This window comes from Mustela nivalis, assembly GCF_964662115.1.
Source record: "Mustela nivalis genome assembly, chromosome: 10".
Lineage (NCBI taxonomy): Eukaryota > Metazoa > Chordata > Mammalia > Carnivora > Mustelidae > Mustela > Mustela nivalis.
In genome coordinates, this window is record NC_139029.1 from 34,734,110 (window position 1) to 34,757,974 (window position 23,865).

Below are 23,865 nucleotides of genomic sequence, written 5' to 3' on the forward strand. Positions count from 1 at the left end.
GACTACATTATTTCATCCATAAAATATTTCTTTATGGTTCAATAGAGAATGTTAGCACACATAATTATTCTTCCTATCATGCTTTTTATTCCCCAACAAATCTCTGGCCCAATGAAACTATTTCTAGGGCCCAGAGAAGCTCAAGTTACACTCCCTCTCCTTAAGGCCACATTTCCAGGGACTAGCTGGAACACCTTTGAACTACAACTCTGCCTTTAGTCTTGACAGAGGTTCCATCTTATTGCCGATAGTAAGAGTTGGCCAATTTTTTTCCACAAAGAGCCTGATAGTAAATATTTCAGGCTTTCTCTATGTTGTATGATCTCTATTGTGACTACTTAATTTTGCCTTTGTAGAACGAAAGCAATCATAGACAATATGTAAATAAATGACTGTGGCTATGTTTCTATAAAGCCTAATTTTGGTTTTCTTTCTTTTTTTGTCTTTCTTTTTAAATATTTTATTTATTTGCTTTAGAGACAGAGAGACAAAGAGAGAGAGCGAGTGTGAGTGGGGTGAGGAACCGAGGGAGAGGAACAAGCAGACTCCGCACTGAGCACAGAGCCCAACCACAGGGCTTGATCCCACAACCCTGAGATCATGACCTGAGCCAAAATCAAGAGTCAGAGGCTTAACAGACTGAGTCACATAGGTGCCCCTTTATTCAATCTATTTATTTACTTATTTATTTGAGAGAAAAAAGAGAGTAAACATAGGAGCAGGGGGTGGGGGAAGGGCAGACAGAGGGAGAGGATCTCAAGCAGACTCCCTGGTGAGCATGCAGCTCAATGAGGGGCTCAGGCTCAGGACCCTGAGATCACGACCTGAGCTGAAACCAAGACTTGGACACTTAACCAATGAGCCACCCAGGCACTGCTAGCATTTGGGTTTTAGATAATCTTCCCATCACAAATATTAATCTTCTCTTGAAATTTTCCCCCACCCATTTAGAAATGTAGTAAGTATTCTTAGCTTGCAGTCCATACAAAACAGATGATGAGCCAGATACAGCCTATAGGCCATGTTTGTCAACCCAGCTTATTTCCCCTCTTTGCCAACTCCATTCCTTCCCTCCCCACAACGCATACATGCACACAAACACACCTCTGTTTGCTCCCACCTCTAGCAAGCCTATGGTAAAAACAACCTTCAGAATTTATTTATGGATTTTGTGTTATTCTGCTGTTTAGAACTACTCAAGGCTGTGGAGGTACAAAGTGCATGGGCTTTTGCACCATGAGGGCCTAGAATCAGATTCCAGGCTTCCCATTCACTAATAAGTTGTCTTGGACATAATACTTAACTTCTCTGCTTTACTGTCATCATCTATAAAATGGAGGAAAGAACACTGACGCTGTAAGGCTGTGTGAGAATTAAGTGAGCTAATGTATTTCAAGTTCAGGGCACAATGGCTGGCATAGAGCAGGCACTCAATAAATAGCAATTATGACTCTAGCTTGAGATATGGCTTCCCCAGATCAGCTGAGGCCCTAGAACACTCTCTATAAACCACAACTGGGCAGCCAGAAGGAATAAACTAACAGCAAAGTACAAAGGCAGAGAGAGAGAATATGAAGATTTTCAGATTCATGACCCAGGATTCTAAGTACCTGGTTGGCCCTGATTCCTTCTGGCACCATATCAAATTCCTGGGTCTCTTTTCCTCCTCAGACAGAACTTCTGACTCTCACACTGCCTGCATCTTCTCAGCATTGCTTACCAAATACTCCAATAAGCCCTGGAGCCCTCTCTTCCCTCCTGGAGGTCTTCCTGGGATAGGGCTGGGAAAGGATGAATGAGGCCAGACCACACCTATACACAGCAGAGTGCCACTGGGTCTAAGACAAGTGGGGCACCCAATTCCCTCATTTCTTCTAAACCTCCTACGTGTATATGGAATGAAATTTTCCCAGAGTTCAAGAACTAGTTTCTCTAAAGAAGTCTTAGAGAAAAAAGGCCTATTAAAAAACAAGGAATCCATCATATTATTTTTAAGTAATATGAAAACATCCATGAAGGGCAGATAAGACTCAGGCTTGGGGTATCCGTCCTTGGTTCACAAGTCAAAGTTGAGCCTGTCACTTCCCTGCTCCAACACTTCTAATGGTGGTCCACTCCACTGGAATAACCGGGCCTCTGTGCTGTCATTCAGGGGCTCACAACCTTGCCCCAGATTACCCCTCCTGCATTAGATCCTGCCATTCCTCTAGAGAAATCCCGACCTACAGTCCAGGCAGAATGGATGATCTGTTTCTACCTAATTGCCTTCAACAATTCCCAGCTCTCCACACTTGTGCATAGTCCAGTCACAGCATCTGTCACATGTGATTGCATATCTCCCCTTAGCCTGTGATCTGGGGACAGGGTGAAGACTATGTCTGATTTCTCTCTGGGTACTTACACCTAGCACAGGGCCTGGCATGGGGCAAATACTCAATAGATGTTAATGCATGAATAAAAACACCTGAAGTTATTCTTCCCTTATATTGTTTTAGCTGGACTCTTACGAGCAGACTAAGCAGTCTGGGTCACTGCCAGGAAGTAGGAAAACTGAAAAGAAAGAAAAGAAGCATGACCAATGTGATCCAAGCCACGGAAAATAGGTTTTAAGAGTGAGGTAAAAGAAACTAAGGCTGCTTAGTCTGGAGAAGAGAAGAGGAGGCCTAACTCGATTCTGGCTTTAAGTACACAAAAGGTCTCATGAGAAAATCTTGATCTCATTCTGCCTTTATAATCAGAAGGAAATTTTCCATATTCAAGGAAAATGGAACAAGAAGAAATGACTTAAGTTAAGGTCAGAGGGTTTTAAGCTGGAGAGAAAGAAGAACCAAATTAGGTACCACTTTTCCAGAGATACTGTTATCATACTTTTTGGCAAGTGAATTGAAGCTTACTTAGCACTTTTGTTGAAGGCTGTGCAAAAGGGAGTAAGTATGCTGCTCTGTTCCTGTTTACTGTGGAGAAAGGTGGGTGAAAACACAAGTCAGGTAAGATTTTCTAATGAGCCACTGACTTTTAACTGACCCTTCTCCTGTAGGCACTTTCTGTCATGTTACACTTTGCAGTTCTGCAATAGAACATTGTATTATTTCAAAGTTTCCTGATGAAGCAATGGAAGGCAAGAGAAGGCAGCGATGTCAGATTAAGACAGTAGGGAAAACCACCCAAATAAATACACCTTCAATAGAAACAATAGCTAATGGAACATTAATAATAATTGTTAATATGATTACTATTAAAGCTAACATTCATTGAGCAGCTATTACGTGGTGGGCACTGTGCTAAGTATTTGATGTTAAGTTATCTCAATCCTCATAACAATGCTATGCAGTAGGTAATACCTGTATCCCCATTTTACAGTTGAAGAAACTGAAAACCAGGAAGGTTAAATAACTTGCCCCAGCCACACAGGTAGCAAGTGATAGAGCCAGGACTCAAACCTAGCCAGTCCAATTCTGGATCTTTATGTAACCTAGCTACTGTGAAACCAGAAGAATGAGAGACTGGAATTTAAAGCCTAATCTCTCAGAATCCAGGTGCATATTCCTGGCTACTTCCTTACACCACCCCAAGCCAGGAAGAGCAAAGCAACACATGACATTAGCAAGAGATCTCAGAAGTGAACCCATATAGACCCAATATTACAGACAAAGAAGCTGAGATCATGAACTCACAGATGATAATGAGCAGAACAAGGACTTGAATGTAGCAGTCTAGTAACTCTTGAGTGTGGACCTCTTTCCTCCATTATAGATTCTTGCTGAATCTGAGGATGAGAAAATGAAGGAATGGTATCTGCCAAGTGGGTTCCCTCCCTAGACATTTCTGTGATGAACTGCTAATCTCACATTAGAACCTATGCCTGAAACACAAGGATGCCAGCAGCTTCTATAAACTGATTCTGAGATTCTAATAGCAGAGGATGCCAATGTACTTGGTTGATGGTGCTACAGCAGCTGTCAGAAATACTCACACATTAAACCAATCAAGCAGACCTGGACCAGGCAGCTTCCATGTTAGGCTGGTGGTTCACAGTTTAAGCCTGAACTGGACTATTCCAAAAGCCTCCTTGTTGATGTCCTCCTTCTGGGACTTTCTTTGCTCCAGACTAGCCTCCATTATGCAGCCAGAGTAAACAGAGCCCCAGTGATGGTATTAGGAGGCTTGCAGCATAATGGAAAGAACATAGGTCTTGAAATCCAACACTCTTAAGTTTGGACCAAGTTCTGCCACTTACTCGCTACCTGACCTTTGGCAAGTCACTTTAATCTTGTCGAGGTCTGGCTTCTTCATCTTTAAATCAGGGATAAATATCCCCATATTGTAGGACTGTGAAGATTAAATAAATCACAATGTGTAAAGCATTTAACATATTGCAAGCCACAGTGCAGAGCAGACCCTCAATAAATGTTAATGTTTTCTTCCCAACTCCCCTCTACCTTTTGGCCACAATCTACCATTTCAGCTCATTTCCTCTCCTTACCAAGTCCATTCCTCTCCTACACACACACACACACACACACACACACACACACACACACACACACACAAAAACACCTGCTTCTTTCCACTTCTAGAATACTGCTCAAATTGCAGCTTTGCATAGGAATGAACTTCTTCCAAAGCCCAGCATAAATTTCCACCTTCAGGAATCCTTTTCTAGACTCCCTTTGGTCACGTTGGGATTGATTTCTCCTTTTCCCAAACTCCCACTTTGTTTACATTCCTTACTACATTTACCACAGTCAGTCTGATTTCAGATATTTATGTGATTCTCTATCTTTCCAACTACACTGGAGGGAGAAGGCTCTGAGAAGACAATTATTTATTGGAGCACAGGAAATGTGTTGTTTTCCTCTGTGTATATTTCTCAATACCAGGGTTTTGTACTTAACAAGAGCTCAGTATGTGTTTATTGAATTCAGTCTTGCCATCCTTGACTGGGAATCTTTACAGAAAGATCCCGGACTACGTTTATTCTAAAACTGTATTTACTATCTGACTTGATAAACATGATAAACAGAATACTCACAGGCTTCCTTCATTTTTTTGTCAGTTCTTTCAAAGCACTCTGGATTCCTCTCAAGACATCTCCCCAGGTTACAGGGGGACATCGCCAGGAGGACAGCTCTCACTCACAGAGGTAGCACAATCTGGGAGCAAGGTCTTTGGAGAACTGTTCCATCCACTGGTGAGGAGATGGCTGCCATTTCCACCATATTAAAAATCAGAATTGTGGAATCAGAAAGTAAATCTGAATGATTTCTATCTGCCTCAGTTTCCAAGTCTACAGAGTTTTAAGGTGTTACATATAAAGCACGGAAAGAGTATCTGCCATATAATAAGTGCTCAATCAATGTTAGATATGATATTTAAAAAGTGGTGGACTGGGGCGCCTGGGTGGCTCAGTGGGTTAAGCCTCTGCCTTCAGCTCAGGTCATGATCTCAGGGTCCTGGGATTGAGACCCACATCGGGCTCTCTGCTCAGCAGGGAGTCTGCTTCCCCCTCTCTCTCTGCCTGCCTCTCTGCCTCCTTGTGATTTCTGTCTGTCAAATAAATAAATAAAATCTTTAAATAAATAAATAAAAGGTAGTGAACCGAAAAAAAGAGTCAGGACTTTCACTTGTAGTACTATCTCACTTTTATTTTAGTACTATCTCCACCATTGACTGATTCCTTGTGCAATCTTAATCAAGTCCCTCCTCTCTTGGGGCCTCTCCCCATCCTTAAAATCAGAGGTAGAACCAGATGGTTCCCAAGCTCCTTCTACTATCAACGATGTGTATTTTCCTATGATCATCAAAGAGCCTTTTCTGTTCCACAGAAGCTGTGGAAAGGAAAGGCAAGGAAAAATGAGAATTTGTAGTTGCAGATTCCCAAATGAGAAGGACCAGCCCCAAGGCCAAGGCCAAAGGCAGAACAACAGATTAATAAACCACCTGTGAGTTTTCCCCTGCATGAACTGTATCACACTCAGTTCAGGTCTTTGAACAGAGCACCCCATTCCTTCTAACAAAACTCAAAGCAAAGCTAAGAGAACAATAATAGCAATGAAAAATCTTGCCTTGTACAGAATTCCTGCACTTTCTTGCCTTTGATGCCAGAAATCAGGGCATCATCAATCTAAGCTAGGGCTCTCCTTAGGCACACAGAGAAGGAAAAACACAAAGGCCCACTCTGAACCTGAAAGCTCATAAAACAAAGACCAAAGTGAGTAAATAAAAAATGTTAATGACTCATTCAACCACAAACACTGCCAAGGCCTACTATGTGCCAGGAAGAGGAGGGATGAAATAGACATGGTCCCTTACTACTAGTGTACTCAGAATACACATGGGGAGACATACCCCAGGGTAGATAGTAATCAGAGCTATATTTGAAGTTCAGCCCCTGCTACCGAAGATGGGAAGGAGGGCAACTAATCCAACAAGGAGATCAGAGAAGCTTCCCTAAGAAGGTCACATGAGACACTGACCTTGAAAGACCGGAAGGAAGAGGGAATGTAAGGAAGAGAGTGCAAGCAAAGGAACATGTAGGGAGTGTTTAAGGAACAAAAACTAGCTATTTTGACTGAGGCACAGGGTGTAGGTTTGGGAGAACAAAGGGAAACAAGGCAGGATTGATGTTTGGGAACAGATTATGGGGGAACTCCTCTATGCAGCTGAGGAGTCCAGACTCTATACAGTAGACAAGGAAGCCTGCCAAGGTTTCTGAGCAGAGACAAAACATGATGAAGACCATTATTTGAGGAAGATCACATGGGCACCCATGAAAAGGATGCAAAAGGGGCCAGATTACTATGGGACCACATAGCAGGAGACCACCTATACTTTTAAGCATGGGCTGGAATCCACAGGTCCTGTTCACAGAACTTCTCTCTGCCAAGATTCAGCTTCACGCAGTCTAAGTTTGAGAGATGCTCTCTTGCCAGGCCTTCAAACCACCAAAGTCTGCTAGATCACTAGAGTAACAGGTTTCCCAAAGTCAAGAACCCAATTAACTCTGGGATCACAAAAAGGGAAGAGCTGAGATGGGAGAAACTGGGGAAGGGGACACCAAAGTCTCCAGCTGGTTCAGGTCAATATGAAAAACCAATCCCTTGGCCTCCTCTTTACATCACTTCCAGCCTCGTCCTTTTAAGAGGGGGCTAAAGCAAAGGGTAGTAAGACTGAAAGTACCAGGCCAAGGCCTGAGGATCCAGTGCAACAATATACATCCATGGCCCAGGGCAGGGCTTGGCACATGAGCCATGTTCAACAAGCACTAGTCCCCTTCCCATCCTGCAAGGTCAGTTCCACCTATAAAGCCCAAGGAGGCTTCAAGACTTAGGTCACCTCAACTCTTCCCCAGGGATCCCTTTAAAGTACTCCCAACCAAAATGACCTAGTTCGAAGAAATCACAGCTGCCATGTCTTCAGCACCCATTCTGTGATGGGTGCCATACTAGGTGACACATGTAATCCTAGTCAACCTTTACAATGACCTCATTGTGTCCCTTTTATACAAGACAAACCAAAGCTCTGAGAGGGGAGATGACTCAAGGAGACACAGTTAGGAAGTGGCAGAGGTAAGATCTGGACCCAGGACTACCTACCCCAAAGTCAAGCACTTCCAACATTTCATTCGTGTCACCTGCACTGGGCTCTCATCTGCCACCATCTCTGACAGGTAGCCTGGAAACTCCCTGAGAATACACCAGGCATCATCTCTCCTCACTGTACAGTGAACCCACACAAGTCAAGAGCTTTGGGATGAAAACAGTTAACTTTAAAATAAGGCAGTGCACACAGATGTAAACTCCTCACGTGAAAATCTACTCGTGATGTTGGACTCTTGAGCCTTGAGCCCAGCCATACGGTGTGTTAGGGACTGATTTCAAATTGACCACCGACGGAGCTCCGACGTCGGACACCTGTCACAACCTAATCCTCACCCCAGGCACCAGCTGAGCCCCGGCCGGGGACACACGCCGCGCCCTGAGCTCGCCACGGACGGAACCTCGCCAGGTCACAGACGGGGTCCCTGAGGAGAGCCCTAAAGAAGCGTCCCCTTCCACGGTCCCTCCGCAGCACGCTCGGATCGTGACCTCGGGCCACTCTGAAGGCCCCAACTGCCCTGTCCTGGGCACACCGACTCGTTCACAGACCCCCGCCCCATTTCACTCGGAGGGATACCTCGCTGTGTCGCCTTTACCTCAGCCGCGGGACCGGTCGCGCGCACCCACCTGCAGGTCGCTCCGAGAACGCGGAAGAGGCGGTACTAGACCCGAGGGGTGGGCCCGACTAGAGAGGGGAGGGGCTGCGCATGCGCCCTAATGGCTACGCCCGCCAAAGGGTTGGGGCGAGCTAAGTAAACTGGGAAGATGTTCTAGAGAGGGGCGGGAAGATTGCTGGGGCTGGGGGTGGGGCTTAGCTCCTCTTGATGTTATTATTTTTTTTTTCTAGTGAAGGTCGCGAGGTCGGGGAAGCGCCAGGATGGGGGCAGCCAAGCAGCGGCAGGTGTAATTACCGTTTATCGAGAGCTTCCGAGAGCTTCCGTGTGCCAGGATGGAATTTTTAAAGTGCCTTTTGCATATGGGGAAATGCTGCCAGTCTTTTCTAAAACGAGAGCTAATTCTGTAAAATTTCCTCAGATGTTTGTGTACCTATCATTTCACCGTAAGAATTTTCTTGAGCAAAGCGTTACCCCGAGTAGTTCAAAATCGAACACTTAAAAGTTCATTTCTTGGAGAAAACCAACTGCTTTTAAATTAGTATTTCAACCAGCCCCCCTCCGCTCCCCCAGGCTGCAAGTGTAATGAGGAAATGAAAGTGCTGACTTGGGTTTAATTCAGGTCCTGACTCTTGAGAGTGTTTCCTCCTTGGTGAAATGGAAGTAAAATATCCCTTCCCTGTCTCAGGATTGTTATGTGGGTTTGGTGAGCACTGCTGATAGAGCCCCTTAGACTTCCATTCCACCATCCTGATAAAGCTTTGTTCCTTTCCCCTTCTGGGCTCAGTAGTCTCATCTGCATGATGGAAGGGAGTTTGGAACCAGAGAGTACATTCAGGAATTTGCTACATTTCTCAGTCTGGGTGAAGGCTGGAAAGGGGGCCTTCTCCCAAGCTTCTGCGCTGAGTCACTTCGAGAATCCCTCAGTCCAATCCAAAGGCCCCTGTATATCCTGACCTCTCCCACCCATCACCTTCTAGGCCCACTCAAGCTTCATGTCTTCGGTGGGCATGCTAGCCTATTCCTCTCTCTGTTTCCCTGAATATCAAAATAGCCAACTGGTCCTGAGTCTCTCAGGTCTATGTTTCAGTCCAGGTTCTTCAAACTGCTATGTCTCTAAGTACATAGTTCAGTTAATATTAGATGAGGGCTCTGGAGGATTCAGAGAAGGGTTCCAGGAGGGCTCCCCCAAATCAGGTACACCTCCACTTATTCAGTGGCTCCCTTCACCATACGCTAGATACAGCTCTGGGGGTGGTACAGTGGGAATGGCAGCAGAAAACCTCAAAGCAGCTACAGTATTCATCAGGGCCAAGAATGGCGGGGTATCCTTTACTCAAAAGTAGATGTTCTACCCCAAAATGGGAAGAGTGCCTTGCTTCCACCTCATTCCCTGCTCTAAATACTTTTATGGATCTTGAACAAACAGGAAAACAAAGCCTTCTGCTGTGGCTGCCCAACCAAACTGGCCCTCTACCCCCAACACACAGGACCCTCTCCTGCTAAGTTTTGCCCTGTGGGGTAGGGGAAATGCCTGCTTTCCTCTGGCTTACTGAAGCCCAACTCTCTATTCGTATATCCTCCTTTTTCTCCACCTTTGTCCAGTCTTCTCTGAGCATCCTGCTCTGAATTTCTCAGAGCAATTTTGTGATGTCTTCCAGATATAGTCAGACGTTCCCACCTTAAGAGCAGGACTTGGTCACACGGTTCTGAGATAAATTTACCTTCCTGCCACAGTATATTCCAAAACAACTATGAGTGCAGAGCCTGAACTTTGAGTCTGAACTGTCCAGTCATTCAGGAGGTAAAGGTGACCTGGCACAGGAGGTGTGCAAGCAGGGCTGCCTTTTAGGATGGTAGGCTGGGCCTCCTCTGGTAAGCCAGAATAAAGAAGGGCAGAGTGGAGGGCTTTCCAGATTCTAAAGCAGTGAAAGCACGGATACGGGGCACCAGGAAGGGAGCGAGGCAGCTAGCCAAAGACAGACCTGATTTGGTAAGCTATGACACGTCAAGCATTTAGAACTGTGTCTGATACATAATGAGTGTTAGCTATTACTGTTATGACTGCAGACTGTGAGTAATGAAGGAGCTCAGAGGTCAGGCAGTCCCTCACTTCCACACCTGGACATGAAACAGACTGGGAATGGACCCCAGGCCTCTACTTCCCAGGAGAGCCACTGCACAAAGCCAGCCTATCTCCCCCCTAGGAAGAGGAAAGAGCTCTAGGTGGCCTATTGCTGACTCTTGTCTGGGCAACTGGTGGGTGAGAGACAGTGGAATCACAGCAAGACCTGTGCTAAGGGGCTCAGATGTCTTCTGAGGAATAAGCTCAGAAGTCAGCCCATGTCTTACCACCCTCACTTTGAGCTCTAACCAGCACCCAATAAACAGTCTTTTCTTGAGAAAGGCTTCCCTTGCTGTGATTAGGGTTAGGACTATATTTCTGCCTGTCCCTTGACCCATTTGCTCCAATAAACCACACAGGCTAAGGACTCGGGGTGAGAACAGCCATGCCAGGGAACCTGAGCTGAAACAAGCAAAGACTCCCAAGAGACTGAATTCCACGAAGCAAGGGCCAGCCCTCCCTACTCCTAAACGAAGCCAGAAATTCTGGGTCCAGAATTCCCAGAGTCCTGGGAAAACCTTGGTATCTCCACCCTGGAAAGCTAGGCCAGACACGACGATACCAGCCAGCCCTCCCCATGGCCTGGGATCTCGGGACAAAAAACCCTCCCTTCTCCATTCTGGCCCAGTTCCCTTCTCAGCCTGCCCAGGAGCCATGTGGCATCCAGACCACAGCTGCCCACCAGGGCTGCTTCAGTTTGCCTCCTTTATTTTACCAAAAATAACAATAATAAACTCTTCCCTCTGTTTCACAAAAATAGATTTCCCGTCTCCCCACCCCCTCCGCAGTCAGCACTGGCCACAGCCTGGAACCCATCTTCCAATCCACAGTCCTCCCCAAGGGAATCTCTGATCCCTGGACCCCACCCTACCCCAGAGCCTCTGGTGAAGTTGCTGGGTCAGTGTTTGCCTCTGGAACTTCTCCAGAGGCAGCAGTGTGGGGTCAGCTGGCCCGCCCAGGAGCCCCATCTGCTTCCTCAGAGATCAGGCAGCTGCTGGGCCACGGAGAGGGGGGTAATTTTGGAGGCTTGGCTCAGCATACAGCCCTAGCAGACCCGAGGGGCAGTGGGGCACTCTGACATCACTAGAAATCCTTGCTCAAAGCAGGAACAGTTGTGCTCTAGAGAGGGGCTGTCAAACCCTCTTTCCACATGCAGTTCTTTTCCCTGTGTAGCAATCTGCAAGCCCCGGGGTGGGAGTCAGGACCTGGGGTTTCTACTCCAGCTCCACAAAAGCCTTGCAGGGAGGTCTTGGATAGTTTCTCTCTCCCTTCCTCCTATGTAAAGAGATGATTCTATGAGATTGGATGATCCCCAGGCCCTTTCTGGCTCTCCATGCTGGCCTCCCAGTGTAGTAGAGTCTGGTGGGTCTGGGCCCAGGGCTGGGCACGGCGGTATGGAGTAATGGAGTGTCAAATGAACATCCCATGTTCTCTGTGGAAAGCTGTCCGACCAGCTGGAATGTCTCGGGGATGGCTCGGGGAGGAGGCAGGTCCTTGCAAGATAAGGGGCTTTCCAAGCCTGGAAGAGTCCATTTGCTAGCAATACATCTTCCCTGTCCGAGGATGGGATACAAGTCTCCAGGGTTTCTGAATTCAAGTTCCTCTAGCTTCTTGGGCTAGGGGATTATCTTGCACTGGGCTTCAGATCCTGAGAGCCAAGTCTACAGATTCTGGGAGCTAGATTGGAGTGTATGATTCCCAATTTAAGGACCAGAGGACCTATGTGGGCATGAGGGATCATCCCCAGCCCTCTGGAGGCTGTCTATAATCAGGCTTTCCTGGAGGCAAAGGGGTGAGTAAAATAACAGTTCCTGGGCATCTCTGGCTAAGCAGATCAGAACCTCTGTCTATAGGGGGCCAAGGGTTTAGGTACTCAGGGCAGGACTCCTTTCTTACATCCCCACAGCTCCCCAGAACTCATGCTTACGGAAGCTGGTAGCCTAAAGGTTCAAATAGAGAGCTACATCTACAATCATATTTTGTGCACTCACACACATGGTCAGACCACTGACCTGCCATCCCTTGCACAGTGGTCACTGCCTGGTGGTCCTAACCCCTCCTTCCCTCCATTCTTCTACTTACCTCACATTTATGGAAGGTCTAGTATGTGCCAGGGAGGGTCTAAGGCAGCTGGCTCTTACAGCCACATCCCACAGTGAAAATCACGTGCTCTCACACACTCACAGAGTCATCTGTGCTTACTCACACACAGTGTGCTTACGCTCTTGTACCTTTCTCACTATTGCTCAGCCACACCCACATGCCCCACACTGGCATGGGAACTGCCAATGCCCCACACTGGCATGGGAACCACCAAGGAAGGGTCAAGTACCGGGGCAGAAACCCAACCCATCCCACCCTTAGACTTCATCTGGAGGTGCAGCTCCTTCTGTCCTTTTTCTTCTGCCCCTCCTTCTCCATTCATAAGCAGTCAGGGAGCATATGGGTAGACTCCTGAGAACCACAAGTCCAGCGGCTTGGTGTGTGCAGAGGGGTCCCAGGGACTTCAGGTTCCTCTGCCACCAGATTCCTGAGGGTCCTCTCCCCAGCTACTCTGTGTTCTGATGATCCACAGGACAGGCAACAACTCCAGGCTTGGGCTCAGTGACAGATCCGCTCTGTCATCTCCCTCTGCAGAAACAGAAGGTAGGTAGGGCTCAGTCAGAGTTCTACCAGGCAGCCCCTTCCCAAACCATGAGGCCTGGCTGTTCTGCCTGAATCCAGCCCCTTCCTGCCCTCCCCCACCCCAACCCCAGGATGCAGATCTGAGTCTATAAATGGAGACTAGAATGAATTCTCTATTAAAGTACAGAATCAGGGCGCCTGGGTGGCTAAGTGGGTTAAAGCCTCTGCCTGCGGCTCAGGTCATGATCCCAGGGTCCTGGGATCAAGCCCCACATCAGGTTCTCTGCTCAGCGGGGAGCCTGCTTCCCCCTCTCTCTCTGCCTGCCTCTCTCTCTATTTGTGATCTCTCTCTCTGTTAAATAAATAAATAAAATCTTTAAAAAAAATAAATAAAGAACAGAATCCATGGTTCCGTGAATTGCCTTCCCCTAATTTATCTATGTGGGTATTGGGTTTTTTGAAAGTAGGTAGCCTTTGGATCTGAAAACTTGGTGGCTAGCCCTGGGAAGGAGGGGAGGGCAGCAGGGGCCTGGCCTCACCAGCGGCTCCAGCTCCCTCTGGTCCACCAGGCTGAACTCTCGGATGAAGTAGTAGAAGTGCTTGTAGCAGGTGTTGACATGTGCTTCGGCCCCCATGCTGAGGATGCTGTCGAAGTGGTGGATGTAGACATGGACAAAGACCCGGAAGAGGCGGGTCAGGATCTTGGTGCAGACCTGCTGGAAGTTCTTGGGGAAGGGAACTCCTAGGAGGTGGGAACAGGCAGAAGTGGGGGCATCAGCAGCCTAGGAATGAACCGCTGCCCAACCTGCCCTTCCTGCCACAGGCACCCTTCACTCAGGATGGTTAGTTCCCTCCAGGGGACAGAGAGATCAGGGTCCCCTTTCTCCCTGCTTCCCCTCTAAAAGCACAGATCCCACTGTGCCTTTCCCCTTTGAACTACGAATCATCTCCCAATTTTCCCATCACCTGGGGCCAGACCCTGCAATCATCCGGGGGTCACTGACCAAGCTTTCTTCGACTGCAACAGAAGTTATGCCCAGATTCCTCACAGAAATATGTGTGTCTATAGGTGCTGCCCTGTGATATCCTGGATATAATTCCAAGGAGAGTTTATCAACACCTCTGGTCCATTTTTAAAAACACAGGTCTTTGGGATTAAGCTCTAACTTCATGGCATGGTCCCTGCTCAAAGCCGTTCATGATCTGACCCCAACCTCCTCTGCCAGCCCCACCCCAACTCCTTCCTCTTCATACCATTCACGCAGCAGTCCCCAAATTCCACATCTTGAGAATAACAAAATCCTCAAGAAGTAGTTCAGATACCTCTCATCACTTTAACTATTCAATAACACAAAGAGCCTTCCATCTTTGATCTGGGCCCTGTGCTGGGTCCTCTGCATCTTTTGCCTCCTATGATATGGGTACGGAAGCCCTCTAGGCATGATGGTGACTCCACTGGCCCAAGGCCATACTAGGAATTAGTACAGACTGGAGGCAGGATTACTTGCAGAGATAAACACCACAGCCCCTGCCCCACCTGGGAGAAGCTCCAGCATCTGTGAAAAAGGCACCATTTCTGCACAGTCCCCTGCACTCAGGGTAGAGATCTTGGTGACTATACCTTTTACTCTGCTATGGCAAAGCCATCCTCAGGGTTAAGGCACGGACACTTGGGGTATCCTAGGCCTGGGGTTAAGGCTAGAAGGGAATAAGAGCCCAGACAAGGGCCCACACTGGTTCACCCTGCTTCACACAGGGCCTCACAGCTCTCAGGTGGGGTGGAGCCCGGCTTCCTTGTGAGCTCTTACAGGCCCAGTCCAGGATCCTCAGACTTGTCCTGACCACCTAGACTTGGGGGCCCGGACCCCAAGAGATCTGAGGTGCAGTTCTGAATCACTGATTCAGTGCACTGTCCCTCTGTTGGCCTCGGTTCCTCCTGTGTGAAAGGCGGATGCCCACTGTCAGGCCTGGTAGTGCAGGAAATGGCAGGCCCCAGATGGGGAGGGGCTGTGAGCACTGAACTGTGACTCAGTTCCCAGCCTCCCTCAGAATTCAGACGTTTCCCCTCTGGGCTTGCCCACCCTGCCCCACCCGTCTCTGAGTCCTGTAGCCTTAACACGGAGGAGCAGGGGGGCAGGTGGGGGTGACGATGCTGTGATGGATACGGTGTCATGCCTGCTCAGCTCCTGGGCCCACACCTGCTCTTGCTGCCCTGGGATGGGGAAACCAGGCTGGTGTGACATCACTCAGCCCCTCTCGCCACCCTCACCAGGCTGTCCAGCTGAGATAAGGAAAGGCCCTATGGCGTGAGCCTAACAAGAAAAAATTCTGCCCTCAGACTCCTCTGAGATAGAGATCTAATCGGGCCCTCCCAATCCCCACCCCCTTCTCTTTCCTGGAGGGAAGAGTCAGAACTAACAGGAGGTTGCAAGTCAGTCAGCCCAGGCAGGGTGATGGGCTAGGAGCACCTAGATGCATCTCTTCAAGAAGGTTCCAAGAATCACAGTGGTCTTGGCCAGGGTGGCTCCTGGAGGGACATTTAAGCTTTTGATAAGAAGAGTCCCAAGCTTTGAGTCAGGCAGTCCCAGCTCAAGATGCCCCATCTTGAGCAGACACTGAACCTCCCTGAGGATCAGCTGCCTCTTCTACAAAATGGGGATGAAAATCATAACTGCCCCCCAACCCCAACCCCTTACAGAACTGCTATGGCAAACTAAACGCCTCATCTGTAGAATGGGCTCTGGGGGCTCCCTCCCTCCCTGGCCGGGCCTGACTTGCCTGCTGGGCGGGGTCGTTACTCACCGACACGAGTGGGGAAGACGTCCTCGTCATTGATGAGGCCCTCAATCCAGTCCATGAGCAAGGCCATGTAGCGCGGCGCCGAGAGCTTGGCGGGCCGCCGGTACTGGCGCTCGTCCTGCCAGCGGTACTCATAGCGGGGCCCGCCGGCCATGACCGGGCAGCTGCTTTCGCTGCAGCGCTCGGCCATGGTGCCGTAGATGAGGTTGATGCGGTTGAAGAAGTCCACCACATGCACAGCGATCCAGTCCTCGATGTTCTCCCCTGGTGGCAGCCTCACCACACTGCGCAGGTCCAGCCCCGACTTGAGTGATGCTTGCGCCTTCTTATATAGCTCGAAGCGCTGTGTGCCGGGCTCAAAGCGCTTCCGAGGCCGGAATGTCTTGTCCTTGGCGAACACCTGCTTCAGGCACAGTGCCATGGCTGGGCTGGGCGGCTGGCCAGGTGTCCAGGGGTGGGACCTGTGGATGGCCTGCCAGGGCCAAGGGCACAGAGGGAGCTTGTTGGTCAGGTCTTCACGGAAAAGCTTTGACTCCCTGACACATCATTTCCCTCATGCCCTCAGCTTTGGGCCTGTCTCTAAAGCCTTTGCCTGGAGTTTAAACCCTCCCCATCCCCAGGGCCAGGGCTCCTGCCCTGTCTCCAGGCTACCCTTGCTCCCCCTGCCAAGTGGCCTCAGCTCTCCTGTCTCATGTTGTTTCCTCTCTCCTCTCGCTGCATCTCACAGAGGTCTGGGCCTGGGATCCAAACAGGTGCTCATCTGACTTCTTGTCGCCCACTGGAGAGGTGTGGGGAGGCTTCCTGCAGGCCACCAGTAGGTGGGAACCTGGATGAAACGCCCCTGGGGCTGCCCCATGGCAGCGTGGGAGAGCCTGGCTGCATTGTGCTGGGGGTCTGTGTAGGGGCAAGGCCCCGCCTTCAGCTTCCTCTGGGATATCCCGTAGTCCATCCGGACACCGGGGATTCCCAGGGAGCAGGAGGGACTTTTCTACCAAAAATGTACTTTCCTTTTATTACCCTGAAAGAGGAAAGGGCCCTCATAGGGCCAGCTGGGTGAACTTTGAGTGTGGCTACAGGCCCTGGAAGAGAGGGGGAGGTGGCAGGTCCAGATGGGGGCCACTTCCTCTGACAGTGGCTAGAGATCCTTCCCCACAAAGCCAGCCTCCTCCAGCCCCAAACCAGAATAAGCCAGTGGCCTCTCCCCCTGCTCTGGACAGTACATGTTCTGTGAGTACTGACAACGCACCCGACATGGGGAGGTAGGAGAATGCAGTCAGATCTACACAGCTGGGCCTTTCTAGAATTCAGAAAAATCTGTTTTGCCTCTCAGATGGAGGGATCCCAAACTCAGAACAGACTTTGGAACAGCAGTCAGAGCTTCAGGCTTGGAGGCAGGAGTCCTGGATTCTAGTCTCAGCTCTACCAAGGCTGGGTGACCACCAGAGCAAGCACGAGTCTGACCCATACAATGTCCTGGGTCAGGCAGGTAGAGGCCAGTTTTCTGGGACTCATGTGGTAGTCATCTCACCTCCCCTGTGGGTGTGTGAGCCCTTGGGAAAGGTGGACCCAGGACCCGCTGAGGCCAGAATTTAGCCACAGACAGAGGGCTAAGGCTGAGTTGTAGGCTAAGTATTGAGCTATGACTCCCAGCTGACCTCTGACCTGGCCCTGACCCCGGCCAATCTGAGTCCTGACTCTAGCCCTAAACTGAGGCTGATACAACCACAAACAAAGCCTTGTCTTAACTTCAGAGCTGACATAGGAGCACTTAACCTTCTCACATCTCTTATAATGCTGGGGCAGGATGGAGGGGAAGGAACGAGGCGACAGTTGGAAGGAGGTGTCATGTCAGACAACAAGTAAGGCCAGAGGAGAAGTCTGGAACAAGGAATCTTCCCTGTATCCATAACAGGCAGGCCAGGATGGGAATGGTCAAGTAAATGAGAGGTGTTTGGAGAGCAGGGGCAGGTCTCCTGGCAGGATCTTGTTCTCTTGAAAAGATCCCTCAAATATGTGGAATGTCATCTCATCCATTCCTTGATCCTTGACTTCTACTCAGAGAAGTCCCCAGTGTGGAGGCTGAGTTTCCTGACCCCAGAGGAGATTTCCACACTTCATATACCACCTGTATTCCAAACTCTGCTTGGGGCGGGTGCTTCCAAAACCACTCCCACTGTGTGGTTCGGTGGGGTTCCTGGTTCTCCTCCTTTGCATAGCCCCCTTTAGGGACAGTTACCAATAATCATCACCTCACCCTATCTTTCCTGCCCACTTCCCTCCTCCAAGAGCCCCCTCTCCACCAGCTCAGTGCTGTTGCTTGTTGCGTGATCCCTGAACCTATCCCCACCCTCCTGCCACTGTGTGTTTTGTCACACTGGTCTCTTTGTCTGACTATACATGGTCGGGTTGAACGTTATCTCCTCCCACAGCCCCCTCTACCAAACCCAGATATCTTTCTCCTGGGGGGCGGGGGAGGCTGCTCTTTGGCCACTGCTGTCCCTCCCCTCCACCCAGCCTCCAGCCTAGGTCAGGGCCTGGCATATAGTTGATGCTCAGGGTTTAAGTAAAGCTTAGAATCCAGAACTGCAGAGTTGCAAGAGCCCTGAGAAATCAACTAACTAACCCACTTCTTGCAGAGATGGGGAAACTGAGGCCTTCTTCCTGAGGAGCCACCATTCACAAAGCAAGTTACTGGCGGGGGATCTCCAAGGGCACAACTGGGAACTGGGATAAGGTGGGGCTCAGTCCATCACAATGAGTAAAGGACCATTTTCTTGTGCTGGCTGGTCACTGGTCTGGTTGGAGGTAAGGGGAAAAGAGGGAAGTGACTGGAAAGGGGAAGCATGTTCCCACCAATTAGACCAACCTAATTCCTGTTCCCTCACATGCTGAACCTCCCCCAACCCCCCCACAGCACCCTGAGTGTCCTGACCAGTGAGCTAGACTCCCACCATCTGGCTACAGAATTTCAAGACCTGGGTCTTTGCCCTGGGTCTTTCCCCAAGCTTCAGGAAGCGGAGGGGGTAATCCCTACAAACAACTTGCCACTTGTTTCTTCGCTTTCCACTCCCACGCCCTTATTTGGGTTTCCTTCCCTCAAAAAACCTCTGTTCCCTCCCAAAACTAGGGCCATTTCAGCCTCTTAGCCCCGCCCCTTTCCTAACTCTGGGTATCCTTATACTCCTAAAGTGCCCAGGGATGGCTCACTCCCTGGGTGGGCATCTGGGTTTCCCAAATGAAGACCAGAGTAGCCCTGCCTGTTTCTGACATTTTAGCCCCCCACCCCTCCGCCAGGGCCACACCTGCCGCTCCCCAGGCCTGGCCCAGGATCTTGGCAGAGGTCTGGCCCCAGTTTGAACCAAGAATGCAGCCTCTGCCTACGCGACGTGAGTGTGCGCGTGCGCCCTGAGGGCAGAGGTTCAAGAGCAAAGTAGAGACGGGACTCTGTCCAGCGGCGCTCGGTCCCCCGCGTCCACCCCTAGGCCGCCCCCGGACGCCCTGACCCCCACTCGCCCAGCTGCCGGGACAGACCGGTGATAGGACCCAGAGGCGCAGACCTGACGTTTCCGCTCCCGAAGACACGCCCCCCTCCAACTCCGCCACCCCCAACCCGGACTTTCGGAGCTCGGAGCCTCGGACCCCGGACCGAGCGCCGCGGCCAGCCTGCCTTGGGGCGGGGGTCGCCTCCGGACGGAGCCACGCCGGGACAGCCGCAGAAATGAAAGTGGCAGCGAAGCTGGGCCGTGCGCCGGCGGGGGCGCGGGCGCTCACTCACGGGGACCGCCTCGGTCCTCCTCTGGCCGCAGGGTCACATCCTCGGCGCGCCGGGTCGCCTTCTCCTCCGGTCCTCCGGCTGGGCCGGTTCTCTCTCTTGTCCGCCCGCCCTCCTGCGCGCCCGGCCGGGCCGCGGTCGCCCTCCGCCCCCGCGGCGTCGCCGGCTCCGCCCCCGCCCTCCCGGCCCCAGCAGCGCCTCGGCCTCCCAGCGGGGAAGGGGCGGGGAAAGGGGACCCCCTCCCAGTGCACAGACGCACTCCCGCCTTTCCGGAAAGTCCGAAGCGTGCTCCCAGCTTCCCTCTGGGCAAAGGACTGACTGAGCTGCCGGCCCTGGCAGTATTTCCTCGGACTTTGACACAGAGGCAGCCTCAGCTTCCTCGACTGTAAAATGGGAACAGATCCAGTCCCTGTGTGGAGCAGAAGCAAAGGGGCTGCTAAATAATGGTGGTTTCCTTGTCCTCCTAGGATAATCTGTGGCCCATTTGTGTCTGAGCTCAATCAGGGATCAGGGCTGCCCTCTCCACTCCCATACCCTCAGATCCTGGCCTAGTGCCTGGCACATAACAGGCCCTTAATGTCAGTTTGTTGGGTACATGAAGGCTTTGGGAAACACAAGCTGAGCCCCTCACCCAGCACTGAAGGGACTGGCCCTGAAGAGTGCTCAGGTGAGGGGCGCCTGGGTGGCTCTGCGGGTTGAGCTGCTGCCTCCGGCACAGGTCCTGATCTCAGGGTCCTGATCTCAGGGTCCTGGGATCAGAGTCCCGCATGGGGCTCTCTGCTCAGCAGGGAGCCTGCTTCCTCCTCTCTCTCTCTGCCTACCTCTCTGCCTACTTGTGATCTCTCTCTGTCAAATAAATAAATAAAATCTTTAAAAAAAAAAAAAAAAGTGTTCAGGTGACAGACTTTCACCTGACCAGGGCTGGGGTCTTTGCTCAGGTTGGGCAGATTCTCCTCACCAAAGTCACCCCATTTCCCCTGATGAGACCTTTGTTCTAGGTCTGCCCGGTTTGGAATATCTTATTTACCCGCCTTTCTTCTGAAATCCAAACCTTTAAGACCCAATCTGCTCTCTTTTTTCAGTTTAGGTTCCTCCCCTGGGGGCAGACAGACATCCCAAACCAGTACTCAAGTCAGGGTAGCCCCTTGGCCCAGAGATCAGTTGGCTGATTCTGTCCTGGGATGGGAGGGAAGGTTAGAGGCTTTCTAGGGTGGGAGGACCAAGGCAGAGAGACAGGCTACAGAAGTCACTCGGGAAGGCTGCAGAAGGTGAGCAGGTGTGGAGTGGGGGGAGGGTAGACATTTACTATTGCACTGATGTCCCCACTTGGCTCTTCTTGTGTCCGGATCTTTTGTTTGCTTGATGGTACGAGAACAGACTGAATCCCTAGGAATCTCAGCTCATAGAACTGAAGATTCATTCTTTTGTTAAGCACCTAGTTTTTTGCCCCAGTCTAAAGTTCAGTTTTTTTTTTCTCTCTCTCTCTCTCTTTTTTTCTGATGTCTGAGTCTTCACTCTGTCCCAAATCCCCTGTAAGTGAATAATTACATGCTCTCGTGTATGCAGAAGGAATTCTAATCTAGTCCTTCATCTGTTTGCTATCCTAATCAATACCCTTTCTGTGCCCTGAAAGAGGAACAGGTGATGAAGCTGACCCTGTTGCTGACCTCACGTGCCGACAAGTTAGTGGTAGGGACAACACACAGAGAGATAACACCAGGTCAGAGCTCAGTCATCACAAAACCGGCACAGAACCGTGTTCTCATCTCGGTGAGAGGACGGTTAGGGACTGCTGGCGAGCACTTTGTGTGCATGGGGTTAGCCACAGGAAGCACATGGAACACTCAAATTGGGCCCTTTGGGGAGAGTTTAAAGAAAGCACTATTTAGAGGTGGAGTCGGGGTGCAGGGAAACCACAGGGTTGGCATATCACTGAAGGGCTAGCAAGAGCATTCCTTTGTTATCTACCCCAGGCTGAAGCTGTCATCCCTAGTGAAGGGGTGCTGGGAGGGAGTGAAGCTGGGAGGTACAAGCAGGGGGCTACTGACTGGAGCTGTGGCCTGTTTGACCGGCATACCCAGCTCAGAGCAATCCTGGTGGAAAAGACGGGTGATAAATCCTATGGAAGCCCTGGGCCAGAGACTGTCTATGCAGCCCATAGAGGTGCGCATTCCGGGGCCTAGAGCTGGAGGGAGCTGGAGGGAGGAGGGTGTGGAGTGTACAGAGTGTAGCTGGAGAGGCAACGGAAGATAAATGCTTGGTACATGGGCCCAGAGACAGTGACTCCACAAAGGAAACAGAAACTGCTTATGCTTTCCTTATCATTCAGTTCTAAATATTTTGAAATTTCACTGTCATTTCCTCTTAAAACTCATGGATGATTTGGAAGTATGGTTTTAGTTTCTCAGTCTATGGGAGGTTTATATTTTTCTTGTTGACTTCTAATTATATTGCATTGTGGTTGGAGATCACGGTAAGATTCTTTGGAATGTGATGTGACTCCCTCTGTGGCTTTGTACATGGTTATTTGCTGTGCCTCTGAGCTGGGTTTTATAGGATGGGAAGGAGTTTGCCTGGTGAAGAGTGAAAAGCACAGACTCTTAGGTTGTGGGAAATAGAAATGATCCATTCTGAAGGCACTTCAGAAGTTCCCAGCTCATCCGCAGAGCTCCCTGGTGTCTGCCTTAACACAAGCTGACAGGCTGGCAGGTGGGATGGGAGGCAGATGGAAGAGTTGGGAGAAGCCAGAGATGACCCCAGATCCCTCAAACATCTGTACCCTCTTCCTCTGGCTCTGGGCTAGAGAGACTATGTTCTTCCAGGAGGCTTTGCAGGCACTAAGACCCAGACCCTGGAGGACAAGGTCCTGGCTATACCACATATTAGCTGTGTGACCCTCTCTGATGGCGGACATGTAGGCCCCTCCCCTAAGTGCACACCCTCCAACCACTAGGGTTAGTTCCCAGTTAGTTAGCGGAGGTGAAAGTAAAGGCGGGGGGGGGGGGGGGCCGTTGTTCACCAGTGTCCCAGGCTCAGCCTTCCTACCCTCTTTACAGGACAGGCACTGGTCCCTGTCACTGTGTCCTGAGTGTAAGTGGCTCAAATAAGGCCCTGTCTCTGAAGAGTGGTGGGAGCCATCCAGGCCCAAGGTGAGGACATTCTCTCTTCTACTGCACAGCCTGAGCCTGCGGTTCATCTAACTCTGGGTGGCAGCTGGGTTGTGGCTAGACCTAGGCACCTGCCCTGCTGTGTGTCTGGGAAAGTCTCTGCCCCTCTCTGTGTCTGGGAAAACCTACTTTCCCCATTTGTACCACAAAGTATCTTCCAGCCACACCATTCCAAATGCCTTTTTAGGACCAACTTCCAGCTCTTGCTCCCATAGGCCTGTGCCCAGTAAGTCTGCTGATAAGGAGTGACCTCTCCCTGGGGACTCCCCCACCCTCCTGTGCCAGGAAATGCCCCCTCATTTGCACACTCCTCCCAGAATGAACTACTGTTTACACCCCCCCCCCCTTCCTCACCCCACCAGGCATCTGGCAGCTTCTATAGCCTGATGGCACCAATCTTGCCTCACTCTCCCAAGAACAAGCTTCTATTTTGGCTTCTGCCCCTCCCGGCCCAGAAGGCAAGATCTCTCATCCTGAGTCTTTCATCCTGGCACAGTGAGGAAAAAGTGAGGGATATGTCAAGGCAGTAAGAGGAATTGAGCTGACTTCCTTTAGCTTGAGGAAGACAAGGTTCAAGGGAATGTGACAGGGGAAGACAAGGTTGAAAAGGATTTAGGTTAAAATTCTGTGTGACTCTGGACAATATATTTCTTCTCTCCGAGTCTATTTAGTTCTCCTTCTGTAAAATAGAAACAACAATAATGCACGCTCCACAGAAGAGCTGTGAGGGTCGGAGGTGATAGGCCTGGTAAACTGCAGAAAACTATCGCCAGTCTTTTGTGTGTGGGGGGGTGCTGCCTTCAAGCAACCAGCAGGCTCATATACAGAAGAGGGATTGCACTGGTCCCTGTGGTCCTGGGAGGCAGGGGGCAGAGATCCAGGCAACGGGAGAACAACTGAGCTGTCCAACCACATAGCCTGCTTGTGCTCCAGTGTGCTCCTCCCTCCAGGCTCCCCACCCACCCTTGGAGTGGGAGTCAAAGTGTGTGCAGAAAGGCCTTAGGGCAATGTCACCACTTTCTGCCCTGACCCCCAACAGGGCTCTGGTAGACACCGCCCCCTCCCCTAAGTGTGCACCCTCCAACCACTGGGGTTAGTTCCCAGTTAATTAGCAGAGGTGAAAGTAAAGGGGTGGGGGTTGTTCACCAGTGTCCCAGGCTCAGCC

General features: G+C 50.5%; 2 protein-coding genes across 45 annotated transcripts in view; both read right to left on the bottom strand.

Annotated features, from left to right (window-relative positions):
- The window catches only part of MKNK1 (MAPK interacting serine/threonine kinase 1), a 42,815-nt gene extending 34,518 nt beyond the window's left edge, over positions 1-8,297 (bottom strand). For 8 of the 39 annotated variants that reach the window (XM_082687371.1, XM_082687384.1, XM_082687372.1 and 5 more), the window contains exon 1: positions 8,195-8,296. The gene's annotated coding sequence lies outside the window, so the exon portion shown is untranslated. Of the gene's footprint in view, positions 1-7,595; positions 7,686-8,175 lie in introns of all 39 variants that reach the window. The other 31 variants (XM_082687380.1, XM_082687386.1, XM_082687378.1 and 28 more) reach the window with 15 other exon arrangements.
- A 2,731-nt stretch (positions 8,298-11,028) lies between these two features.
- MOB3C (MOB kinase activator 3C) lies at positions 11,029-19,712 on the bottom strand. 6 transcript variants are annotated; one of them, XM_082687394.1, is made up of 5 exons: positions 19,537-19,686; positions 18,385-18,556; positions 15,765-16,233; positions 13,502-13,704; positions 11,029-12,968 (listed from the first exon to the last, which is right to left on the bottom strand). In XM_082687394.1, exons 3-5 carry the CDS (start codon positions 16,180-16,182, stop codon positions 12,939-12,941), a joined length of 651 nt encoding a protein of 216 aa, XP_082543520.1. In that variant the 5' UTR covers positions 16,183-16,233; positions 18,385-18,556; positions 19,537-19,686; the 3' UTR covers positions 11,029-12,938. The 6 variants fall into 6 exon arrangements, with proteins under 6 accessions (XP_082543520.1, XP_082543519.1, XP_082543516.1 ...); XM_082687393.1 differs by having other exon boundaries at positions 19,533-19,686; XM_082687390.1 differs by having other exon boundaries at positions 19,429-19,686.
- Between the last annotated feature and the right edge of the window lie 4,153 nt (positions 19,713-23,865).

Coding starts and splice junctions, on each gene's coding strand:
- MOB3C (XM_082687391.1), bottom strand. CDS start 16,182: ATGGCACTGTGCCTGAAGCAGGTGTTCGCCAAGGACAAGACATTCCGG. Junction 13,705..15,764: donor CGTCTTCCCCACTCGTGTCG/GTGAGTAACGAC, acceptor CCCACCTCCTAG/GAGTTCCCTTCCCCAAGAAC. Junction 12,969..13,501: donor AGAGGGAGCTGGAGCCGCTG/GTGAGGCCAGGC, acceptor CTGTTTCTGCAG/AGGGAGATGACAGAGCGGAT.